A 12,440-nucleotide genomic window follows, 5' to 3' on the forward strand; every position below is an offset into this window, starting at 1 on the left:
TGGTGACACCTATGAACGCTCTGCATACTGGAAGAACATTGTACATAAAGTGAGACTAAAATGTTTTCCAATTGCAGTATATGTAGCTATTGTGTATATAGTATGTATTCACAAAATTACCCACAAAAGCAAGTTTGTAAGTTTTATCAGTTTATTATATGGGAGTGTCCTTTTGTGGGGCCAAATTTTGTTAGAGGCACATGAGATAAATTGGGAACAATAGAATATTCTATCTCCAGTTGAAACAGTTTTTCAAGATATCAGAATGGCAAAAACTCTGTGAAGGCAACTGTTATTTTTGTGACTTCGCCCAAATAATGAACAGATACAAGTTGCAGCACTTTAATAGTTTTTGTACATGATTGTATCAATTTTTGTATTTAATATGTATTTGATATACTGCTTTTTATTACAAAGGTAATCTCAAAGACTCGTACATTCCAGTAAATTATCATATGCAATATTTTAATGAGACATTTACAGTTATTGATATATTTATGCTTAATTAGGGTGGTGTTCCTATTGGTCGGATGTGGTGTTTGATCATGGCTTTTCAATGTGCGGATTCGATTATGCTGAGCTACAGGGTACCGGTCTATTACCCGTGACGTGAACGGGCAAAAGCTGTGAGGAAGGAACGCCATTCTCAAATCGATCAGTGATCTGCGCTGCTTGGTCATGTCAACAAGGCAGCATGGTGCATCGTCCAGGACCTTACCTCTCTTTTCCATTTAAAATGTGTTTGCAGTTTCAAACTAGTTTTCATCGGGAAGGCAGATACATATTTTGAAAAGCTATCGATGTTGCATATGAAAACAGAATCGTACTCATTACTCACGTACGAATTACGTCACTTTTGTTGTGAGCCGACTTCGCAGTGGACTTTGAACGGGGCACCTGGCTCACGACATGAAGCTGCCCGATTCCTTCTCCCGGTGCAAAGCACGTCTACCCGGGCCAGATTAATCGAATCCCCCATTGGTTCCTTTCCTAATTGGATAGATGGGAAAGTAACGCCCACTTTCTATTTTGCTGAAAAGTTTATAGCTAGTGTTTTTGAGGGGTGTTAATAACATCAACAAGACGCAGGCCACAAAATGGAGTCAGATATAGGGCAGTCTTCGAATTTTCGTAGTGGTGTGACTTGTAGGTATGCATCCCAAAATTAACTTGTTTCATATGGCCTTGAATGCGATTTGTTTGAAATAACTGTGTGACTAAATGCAATTAATTTGTTCAGTACTAGGCCTACAATTCATCTTCCTCTGAAAATGTTCTGCTGCACAGGGCACTTTTTTGTCGTTGGCTGCTGCACAGGTCTTGACTATTGTTTGCCGGCTTGTTATATTTGAATAACATGAACAAAAGTGAAGTTGTGGTGGAGCACGAGGCATGGTGTATGTGACGTAGTATGTTAACCGCTTGTGTGCCATTTTCTGTAGTCTGGTCTTGAAAAACAAAGACGACTTTTATTTGACAAGCAATAATGGAACAATATGGGTTTCCGTACCATGACTCTTATGAACGTCCTTCAATTAATAGAAGGATTTGCAGGTATGTTTTTTTTTTTTTTGAGAACTGGGTCGGGTTTCGCAAACACAGCCCATCTATTCTGATTTTTGTTTTTTTTGTTTTAGTCTACGATTAACCAAACGCGCACTAGGCGTGTCTTGATCTGTTGCAATGATGTTTACATCCGGTTGTAGCGCACACAAGTTCTTGTACGACTAAAGCATAATGACTCTGTTAAGAGCAGTTATTGATTTGACGTTAATTGGAAATTGTTATAACTACACTTTTGAGATGTCGTTGCTATGGACTTCAATTGCCTCTCGTTGCTAACTAGCTAGCTAACGCGTAACTAACATGTTCGGTTAAAAGGGTTCGAACCCCGGTCACTACACGCCCACATCGAGAAGAGCATGAGCTTGTCTTGCAGTCTTGACAAGTTATTTCTTTCTTTTTTTTTGTATGCCGAGTCTCAAATCCACAGTGAATGTGATGGTTCCATGACATCTGTTTTTACAGGCAATTCTTGAACGGTTCATGCAGATTCGGTTCGCGCTGTCATTATCTACACGAGTTGCCATCAGTGTTGCCGCCGACATCCCAAATATGCAGGTACTTCCAGAAAGGTGGATGCTGGTTTGGAGATGGCTGCAGGTGAGACATTAAATTCATAATGACCTGACTTACTAATCAGACTACCTTATAAACCTTTACACTACCTACTTTCTGAGTCATTTAATTATGTTTTGCCTATTCTACAGATATCTCCACATCACTGCTCCTGAGGCAGCCAGTGCGGGGTTGAGTAGGAGGGGTTCAGCACCTGTGGTTCACACCCCGTGGGTTGGCCATGCACTACCAGAACGTAGAGGATCAGAGCCATCTCTACTGCAGGCACAGGGCTTCTACAGCCAAGGACGTCGGGGCGCAGAGTCCATGCAGACTTATGTAGCACACCTCCAGCACAACTTTGGCCGCCAGAACACTGATATCACAGAAGAGGATGTAGCCGAAGGTTCATCGCAAACTTCACCGCACCGAAGGGGTATGACTTCAATTGGTCCCCTTAGCTTGGTTTTACCCTGGTATCGGGGTATACTGTTGACCTGGTTCCTGATCTGTTTGTCCAGTCTTGCCAACTCAAATGTTTGGCATTACAATGACCGTAGAGGTTAGCAAGGTTACTGAAATTGATCTGGGACTAGGATGCTGTATTGTAGTACTGTACAGAGGAGTTTGACTGTATGTAAACTCGGCAAAAAAAGAAACGCCAACTGCGTTTATTTTCAGCAAACTTAACATGTCTAAATATTTGTATGAACATAACATGATTCAAAAACGGACATAAACTGAACAAGTTCCACAGACATGTGACTAACAGAACTTGAATAATGTGTCCCTGAACAAAGGAGGGGTCAAAATTAACAGTCAGTAGCTGGTGTGGCCACCAGCACTGCAGTACTTAATGCAGCATCTCCTCCTCATGGACTGCACCAGATTTGCCAGTTCTTGCTGTGAGATGGTACCCCACTCTTCCACCGAGGCACCTGCAAGTTCCCGGACATTTCTGGGGGGAAAGGCCCTAGCCCCCACCCTCTGATCCAACAGGTCCCAGACATGCTCAATGGGATTGAGATCCGGGCTCTTCGCTGGCCATGGCAGGACACTGACATTCCTGTCTTGCAGGAAATCACGCACAGAACGAGCATTATGGCTGGTGGCATTGTCATGTTAAGATGAGCCTGCATGAAGGGTACCACATGAGGGAGGAGGATGTCTTCCCTGTAAAGCACAGTGTTGAGATTGCCTGCAATGACAACCTCAATCCGATGGTGCTGTGACACACCACCCCAGACCATGACGGTCCCTCCACCTCCAAATCGTTCCCGCTTTAGAGAACAGGCCTCGGAATAATGCTCATTCCTTCGACAATGAACGCAAATCTGACCATCACCCCCGGTGAGACTACTGCGACTCATCAGTTTTTGCCAGTCCTGTCTGGTCCAGCGACAGGTTTGTGCCCATAGGTGACGTTGTTTCTGGTGAGGACCTGCCGTACAACGGACCTACCAGCCCTCAGTCCAGCCTCTCAGCCTATTGCGGACAGTCTGATCACTGATGGAGGGATTGTGCGTTCCTGGTGTAACTCGGGCAGTTGTTGTTGCCGACATCATGTGTGATTGGCTGTACCGAACTTGTGCAGGTGTTATAGGTGGTCTGCCACTGATGACGATCAGCTGCCCGTCCTGTTTCCCTGTAGCGCTGTCTTAGGTGTCTCACAGTACGGACATTGCAATTTATTGCTCTGGCCACATCTGCAGTCCTCATGCCTCCTTGCAGCATGCCTAAGGCATGTTCACGCAGATGAGCAGGGACCCTGGGCATCTTTCTTTTGGTGTTTTTCAGAGTTAGTAACAAAGGCCTCTTTAGTGTCCTACGTTTTCATAACTGGGACCTTAATTGCCTACCTTCTGTAAGCTGTTAGTGTCTTAACGACCATTCTACAGGTGCATGTTCATTAGTTTATGGTTCATTGAACAAGCATGGGAAACCCTTTACAATGAAGATCTGAATTTATTTTGATTTTCACAAATTATCTTTGAAAGACAGGGTCCTGGAAAAGGGACGTTTCTTGTTTTGTTGAGTTTGTGTGTGTTACAACCAAGTACTACTAATGTCCCTTTTATTTGCAGCGGAGTCATCACATGCTCATGTCCCAGAGCCCCAAGCTTCAGTCCAACAGTGTCCTGAGACATCGGCCCAAACTACAGTTCCATCCAGCACACTGTCGGCTCAAGCAGGCGAATGGAGGCCTCTAGTCAATCAGCAGGTTTGTCATTGTTATGGAAATTAGGTTACTTTCTCTGCTACCTCAAGGATTTAAAAAAAAAATGCAATCTCAAAGTCGAGATGTAGAATATACCCAGATAGCACATGGAAATATTTAGTATTTGTTCTTTGTTTAAGGGTTTCAAGTTTGTCCTAGATGCTTGTGCCACAACTTGAAAGGTCACCGCTGCTGAATTGGATAATTTTCGGTGGGGCAGTTGGTTAATATATTGTCAAGCAGAGCGACCATGTGCCCTGTGCCTCGCCAACACACAAGTTCACCTACTGGTTAGGATGTTGAGCGTGGAAGTAATACTGCTAAGCAGCACAATGAAGCCTGTTACATTTGTTGTTAGCAGGAGCCTTCCTCCTTGGAGGTAGCAGCAGAGCATGGTGCCTCCTCTGCCACTGCTGCCTTCCAGACGGCCCAGGAGAATATGGAATCCTTCAACCAAAGTAAAGATGTGACCTGTGGCATCTGCATGGAGACTGTGTACGAGAAGACCAGTGCTGAGGAGAGGCGTTTTGGCATCCTGCCCAACTGCAGCCATCCTTTCTGCCTGAGCTGCATTGTCACCTGGAGGAAAACCAAAAACTTCCATGAAGAAGTTATAAAGTAAGATGGCAGGGCAGCATAGTTTATGGCAGTATTTGTTTATTTTATTTTTTTAAAGTTCTGTTTATTTAATTTTTTTACTTGCCTGGAAGGGCTAAACATTTGTTTTCTTTCCCAAAGGAGCTGCCCACAGTGCAGAGTGAAGTCCGCGTTTTACGTCCCTAACAAGTACTGGGTGGAGGGACAACCAAAGGAAACCCTTATCCGTAACTTCAAAGCGAAATGCAGGTTAGCTTTTGTCATTCTGTCTAGAATTGTCAAATAGTGCTCTTTCTGTGATATTTGCTTTAAAGGAATGTGATTCTTCCTGATTAATCAAGGATTCCTGCTATTTCTCCATTCATGTTATTGAAATGCCCCTGTCCCCTAGCCAAAATTCTGATTCTGTTGTCCTGGTCACATTGCTGTTTTTTTTTTTTCCAGTAAAAGAAGATGTAGTTTCTTCATGCGTCATGGATGCTGTCCCTTCAAGACTGAGTGTCTCTATTGGCATGACCTGCCTCATGGCTACCAACCACCTCGCCGACGCAGATCAGCACATTCTGTAAATATTTGGCATCGCTTTTGCTTCACACACATTTGAACATAGATGCATGTAAACGGGAACAGACATTTGATATTGTGACCACTCAATGCATATCTAAATTTCAGATTTTTTTTTGTTGTTTCCTCTTTTCCAATAGCACCATGCAGCGAGTCTGGATGACTTGGGCAGCCTACAACTTCTTGACTATGTCATTGCTATGACTCTGCTGGATGACTTGCTGGATGATGAGGATGACGATGAGTTCCCCTTGTACCTGAGTGAATATGACGATTATGACCTATTCTGAGCACCACCCTGCTCCGAGGATTTGGTATGCAGTGATTGGCTAGGTCATCTACTCTAACCCAATTAAACAAGACTGCCATTTATTCACTCACTGTCTCTCAGAACTGAAGACCCTATATATATGCTGCATATATCTGCTTTCCTGGTGGGCAAAATAATTGTTTGAGGTATAGGCCCAGCACTTGCAGACCTGTTGCTTGAAGAACTGTACCGAAGGCTAGGATTACCACTGGTTCGCTTACTACGATTGTTAAGCCTCCCACACTTGATATGAACAGTCCTAACAAACCGCTAACCTTTTGGTTGGATCCAGGGCTGGTTGTTAGACAGGAAGATTGGTTCTTCTCTTGCTGTTGATGGCGTTGGTTCATTGCAAGTAGAGGCTGGGTTAATTGATTAGTTGGTCAATTGATGTGGTGCTCTGCTTTGGATTGCCCTCTGTTCCATTGGTTGGTCCTGTTGAAAAAAAATTAAAGTGTTACTTGCCATTTTGCACCATTTAGAAAGTGAGATTTATTTTTTATTTTTTAGAATGTGTAGTTTATATATTTTATATCTAAATTGGAAGTATACATTGCCTTGACCTAAGATATGGCGAATACTCCTATAGCATCATACAAATCTTGCCATGCCTCCGGGCAATACCTTGCCCTGCCCTGCTATTTGTCACCTGTCTGCTATACTTGAGTGGAGGCTGCTGAGGAGAGGACTGCTCATGATAATGTGCGGGGATGGTATCAAACATATGAAAACCATGTTTTTGATACCATTCCATTTTAGCCATTATGAGCCATTGTCCCCTCAGCAGTATCCACTGTACTTGAGATGCTTTACTGTACTGTTGACAGGGCATGACACTCCTGTTGACATGCTGATTGAAGACTAATGTCTGATTTTTATTACTTCTAACCTGTTTGTATTTGCACGCACAGAAAAGAGAATAAAACATAGTTTCACAGTTTGCCTGTTTTTATTAATTGATTTAGCTCATTCTGTCTAACCTGCTTCGGGGAATGGCCGTGTCTAACCTGCTTCGGGGTTTGATGACTACCACTGTATACTGTCTTGCCTTCAGTATGAATGTTGAACACATACACCAGTAACCAAATTTGACTTTAAGCCAATAAAGTTTGTTTACACAAGCAGCCCAAATTTGATGTTTTGACCGCTCTGATTTTGAAAAGATGTGACTTGGTAAAAACAACATCCCTATTGGGCTGCCTGTCTAAATACAGCCATTGCTGGCTTCATGTCACACTTGGTCATTGGGTTGATTGTTTTAACCTTTTCATACTAAAGCCACAATCCTATAGTGGTTGTCATCAAAACAGCTTGGGGTTGATGACTTGCACGTTTTCAAGTGTTTTGTATTGCGAAAGAGTGACTCACTTCTAATACATACAGTTAAATGGTTCCGTAGCCCCAGCCAGCCAGCAAGGGTTTGATGGATTCTCTTGGTTGTTGCTCTCTTCATGGGGGGCTACCAGTGCCCTCCAGGGTCTGTGGGTGTTCCGGCGACTGTCAGACCCGGCTCGCTGCATCCACACTCTTCTCGACACTTTGCCAGGCAGAAATATGCCGAAATGATGGGAAATTGGAGAAATGCGGTGATAGAAAAAGTTACCAATTGTCATACTTGCGTAAAAGTAATGCCTTAACAGAAAATGACTCACGTGAAAGTCGCCCAATAAAATACTAGAGTAAAAATATTTGTTTTTAAATACTTGTGTAAAGAAAGGCAATGTATAGAGTAAAAGTACAGCATTTCAAGCAAACCAGATGGCACCATTTTAAAAATATGTATTTTTAAATGGATAAAATAAATTCTGGACTGCCATGGTCACAGCATCACTCAGACATTATTTACAAACAAAGCGTTTGTGTTTAGTGAGTCAGCCAGATCAGAGGCAGTAGGGATGACGAGGGTTGTCCTCATAAGTGCATTGGAGCTTTTCCCTGTCCTGCTAGCCATTCAAAATGTAACCAGTACTTTTGGCTGTCAGGGAAAATGTATGGAGTAAAAAGTACATTGTTTTCTTTTGGAATGTAGTGAAGTAATAGTCAAATATTAACAGTAAAGTACAGATATCCCCAAAAATACTTTCAAGTGCTTTACACCCCTGGAGGAAATTACATGTCAGTTTGTTCCACTAAATCTTAATGCACATGTGAACAGCATTGAGTGGGCCTATAGCTAATATTTTCATTGTAGCTGTACACAACTATAGTATACTGTTTTACATTCACAACGAACAATCACCCTTAGCTATGGTCTTCTCCTCAGCAAACCAGTCACCTTCCAACTGAGCCTTTTATCCTTCCTCCACCTCGTACTTTACAGGACCAGTATTCTCCTTCTGCTAGAATGTCTCACGCAGGGGGAGCCTGCTCTGATTGTCCAGCTCCTGGGAGTCCCTGGCCCCTCATCACACACCAGTTCAGAGACAGACTGAGGGGACTATGCAAGCTTCTGAGGGGTGGTGTTAAAGCAATAGGATGGTGAACCTATAGATCCACAACCACCCTCACAGAGTGGGCTAGAGTTGGTGGTTGCACAGAGCAATAGCTGTGTGGCTCTGGACTCAACCTGAGGGGGACTCCGGATAGCAAAGAGGAAGATGAGTCTCTTCCCTGCTGTAGAGACCGAGAGGAGCAGCAGCAGTGTGGGGTCGGCAGTAGGAACGGAGGGTTTGAAAGGCCAGATAGTTAGTCGACAATCTCATCACAGAAGCCAGCAGTAGCAGTGAGTCCATGCGATGCCCTGCCTGAGCATGTAAAGGTGAGAGAACAAAAGGGCATTACAGCGTTGTAGTCTATATTCAGTCACATCAGCATTCTATTATCGTAGGAAATAGAAATCACGGATTAACTGAAGTTGATAGAATTTTCTTAGTTCATAAAACCATGCATTTGTTTTTTAATGCCTTTACCTCAGCTGTGTAGCTGACTGCTGGCGCCCACTCCTGATCTCAGTCACAGCACAGCAGCCACACTCATCAAGAACCCCCCCAATGAGAAAGGTCATGTTCCTCACCTCACAGTTCATTCAACATGGGGTGTCGAGCGGAGTTCGCCTCATAGCTGCATGTCAGGCTTAAGATGTTTTTCTGATGAAGGCCAATGGCTGGCAAAATGTCATGCTTTAAACTCTGAACTAATACAATCTACAGATTTGTAATTGTGTCTGAGAGAGTTGCACCTGTATTTTCGAGTTTTGTTCCACTGGTTTTCGGGCTGCACCTCAAATCACATTGGCTGATGCCAAATATGTATATAATAATAATAATACATGGGACTTAAATAACGTTTTTCAAGGACCTAAAGTTGCTTTACAATAAAACACAAACAACCAGAGATCAAAACAACGACAGACTAAACAGCATTTAGAAAAAAGACAAAAGAGAGAAGGGGGTACCAGTATAAGTGAATATGTACTGTATGTCTCAAATCCAATCCAATTCTAAATAACTCATTTTAATCTAATTTGTCACATGAGGATCTGAGGACCCATGCCAAATCATTCAGTTTCCTGAGGGGGAATAGGTTTTGTCATGCCCTCTTCACGACTGTCTTAGTGTGTTTGGACTATGATAGTTTGTTGGTGATGTGGACACCAAGGAACTTGAAGCTCTCAACCTGTTCCACTACAGCCCCGTTGATGAGAATGGGGGCATGATTGGTCCTCCTTTTCCTGTAGTCCACAATCATCTCCTTTGTCTTGATCACGTTGAGAGAGGTTGTTGTCCTGGCACTGTACGGCCAGGTCTCTGACCTCCTCCCTATAGGCTGTCTCGTCGTTGTCGGTGATCAGGCCTACCACTCTTGCATCATCGGCAAACTTGATGATGGTGTTGGAGTCTTGCTTGGCCTTGCAGTCATGGGTGAACAGGGAGTACAAGAGGGGACTGAGCACGCACCCCAGAGGGGCACCTGTGTTGAGGATTAGTGTGGCGGATGTGTTGTTACCTACCCTTACCACCTGGGGGCGGGCGTCAGGAAGTCCAGGACCCAGTTGCAGGGGGAGGTGTTTAGTCCCAGGGTCCTTAGCTTAGTGATGAGCTTTGAGAGCACTATGGTGTTGAACGCTGAGCTGTAGTCAATGAATAGCATTCTCACATAGGTGTTCCTTTTGTCCAGATGAGAAAGGACAGTGTTGAGAGCAATAGAGATTCTTCTGTGGATCTATTGGGGTGGTATGCAAATTGGAGTGGGTCTAGGGTTTCTAGGATAATGGTTTCTAGGATAAGCCTTGACCAGCCTTTCGAACCACAGAGACTATGGTGGTCTGCTTGAAACATGTTGGTATTACAGACTCAGTCAGGGACAGGTTGAAAATATCAGTGAAGACACTTGCCAGTTGGTCTGCGCATCCTCGGAGTACACATCCTCTATGTTTGAGGTGCTGCCCCTCCTGTGTCAGACTACTTCTCCCATACTGTTTCCTCTGGCATGTCTTTTCCCCCTATGAACCCGCCTCACACTGTCTAGTCACAGCTGTAACGCTACTCCAGGCCTACCTGCCTCGGTTCTCTGTCATTTTTACTAGGTACACCAATCTAGAAACAGGTCAGACCCCCTTAGCCTTCAGAACAACCTGAATTCTTTGGGGCATGGAAACATTGCTCAATTGGTATTACACCACCCAGCCTGTACCATTGACACCAAATAGGATGGGGCCATGGACTCATGCTGCTTACGCCAAATCCTGACTCTGCCACCAGCATGACGCAACAGGAACCAGGATTCGTGGGACAAGGCCAATGTTTTGCCAGTACTCAATTGTCCACTGTGATCACGTGCCCACTAGAGCGGCTTCTTATTGTTTTTAGCTATGAGTGAAACCCGGTGTGTTTGTCTGATGCAATAGCCCATCCGTGACAAGGACTGCCGAGTTGTGCATTCTGAGATGCCATTCTGCACACCACTGTCGTACTGCACAGTTATTGGCCTGTTTGTGGCCCGCCTGTTAGCTTGCCTGATTCTTGCCATTTTCCTTCGACCTATCATCAATGAGCTGCTTTTGATCTCAGGACTGCCACTGACTGTTTTTTGTTTGTCGCCCCATTCTCGGTAAACCCTAGACACTGTCGTCCGTGAAAAGCCCAGAAGGCCAGACATTTCTGGGATACTGGAACCTGCACGCCCGGCACCGACGATCATTTGCACATTTCAATCGAACAGTAACCGAATGCCTCGATGCCCGTTTGCCTGCTTTATATAGCAAGTCACGTCCACGTGACTCACTGTCTGTAGGAGAAAACCATTTTTGTGATTGGGGTGGTGTACCTAATAAACTATATATGTATATAGACATACAGTACCGGTCAAAAGGTTGGTCACACCTCCTCATTCCAGGGTTTTTCTTTATTTTTTACTAGTTTCTACATTGTAGAATAATAGTGAAGACATCAAAACTATGAAATTACACATGGAATCATGTAGTAACCCAAATAAGTGTTAAACAAGCTAAATCTATTTTATATTTGAGATTCTTCAAAGTAGCCATACTTTGCCTTTATGACACCTTTGCACAAAGAGAGAGGGAGAGGTGTCAGTCACTAAACCTTGAGTCCCCTGTGCTCGTGTCCGAGTCACCAATGGTCGAGTCACAAGTACCTATGGCAGAAGTGCTCGAGTCCTGGTCCATGTCTCAGTCACTGCGTCCACATTAACTCAAAATAAAGTTATTTACACAGTCGGATATATTGTAGTGGCAAGAGGAATTTAGTCAATAAATAGTTTGGTATCCATTTTCCTTTCTTTCTGTGCCGACAAATGGTAATGTTAAAAAGGTCCCGTTCGTTGCAAAAACGTTCTCGAATGTTGCATATAGAAATTCCATGAATGGAGCCAACGTTATTCCTTACTCTACATGTCAGAGAGGCATGTTTGTTTTACATAGCATATATCTATCTGAACGTTCCAAGACATTGCATCCAACTGAACGCTCCCCAGGTTGTTAGCTATAGCCTTCCAACGCAGGATAGAAAGAAAAAAACATAGCGCCTGTATTATGGGCCATATCTTTTGAACGGTAATCTCTCTATCCGTTTTGCTACAGAACCTGGATATAAAATGCAGTGGGGAAAGTGGAAGGGTTGAGTGAGACTACAAATTCAAGGACCGCCTACTTTTCTATACTCAAGGTAGAGAAAAACATAGCTTGACCGTTGTTTTATCATTGAACTCAATGCTGCTATTGTTTTTAATTTCATAAAGCAACTTGTGTTTCTTAACCAGACAAAATGTAACTAACTAGAAGGCTGGTGGTGACTGGTTAGCTACGGGTAAGCAAGAGAGTTGCCAGTGTGATGTGCATAATCGGAAGTGGAGCCAAAAAGCGAAGCCTGTCTGCCCAACAACATATCATACTCATTTGAGTGTCTTGGATTTACATTTACTATGTTATTATGTTACTATGTTTACTATGTTAGTCTATGAGACCAGGCTGCAATGCCCACACTCATTGCTTGCTCTCCTGCAGCTCCCCAGCTGACAGCCCTGATTGTTTGTTTTTACGTAACAACGCACACACGCCTAAGCAGTGATTGTGTGAGCTGACACACACACACACACACACACACACACACACACACACACACACACACACACACACACACACACACACACACACACACACACACACACACACAC

At 43.7% G+C, this 12,440-nt stretch overlaps 1 protein-coding gene across 2 annotated transcripts; it reads left to right on the top strand.

Moving 5' to 3' along the window:
• The first annotated feature begins 792 nt into the window (after positions 1 to 792).
• On the top strand, positions 793 to 6,747 carry mkrn4 (makorin, ring finger protein, 4). Of its 2 annotated transcripts, none has more exons than XM_035739376.2 (8): positions 793 to 1,150; positions 2,029 to 2,163; positions 2,271 to 2,554; positions 4,203 to 4,339; positions 4,695 to 4,954; positions 5,075 to 5,182; positions 5,378 to 5,498; positions 5,638 to 6,747. In XM_035739376.2, exons 1-8 carry the CDS (start codon positions 1,098 to 1,100, stop codon positions 5,785 to 5,787), a joined length of 1,248 nt encoding a protein of 415 aa, XP_035595269.1. In that variant the 5' UTR covers positions 793 to 1,097; the 3' UTR covers positions 5,788 to 6,747. The 2 variants fall into 2 exon arrangements, with proteins under 2 accessions (XP_035595269.1, XP_035595270.1); XM_035739377.2 differs by having other exon boundaries at positions 798 to 1,150; positions 4,698 to 4,954.
• The last annotated feature ends 5,693 nt before the right edge of the window (positions 6,748 to 12,440 follow it).

The sequence above is a fragment of the Oncorhynchus keta genome, chromosome 27, assembly GCF_023373465.1.
Source record: "Oncorhynchus keta strain PuntledgeMale-10-30-2019 chromosome 27, Oket_V2, whole genome shotgun sequence".
Lineage (NCBI taxonomy): Eukaryota > Metazoa > Chordata > Actinopteri > Salmoniformes > Salmonidae > Oncorhynchus > Oncorhynchus keta.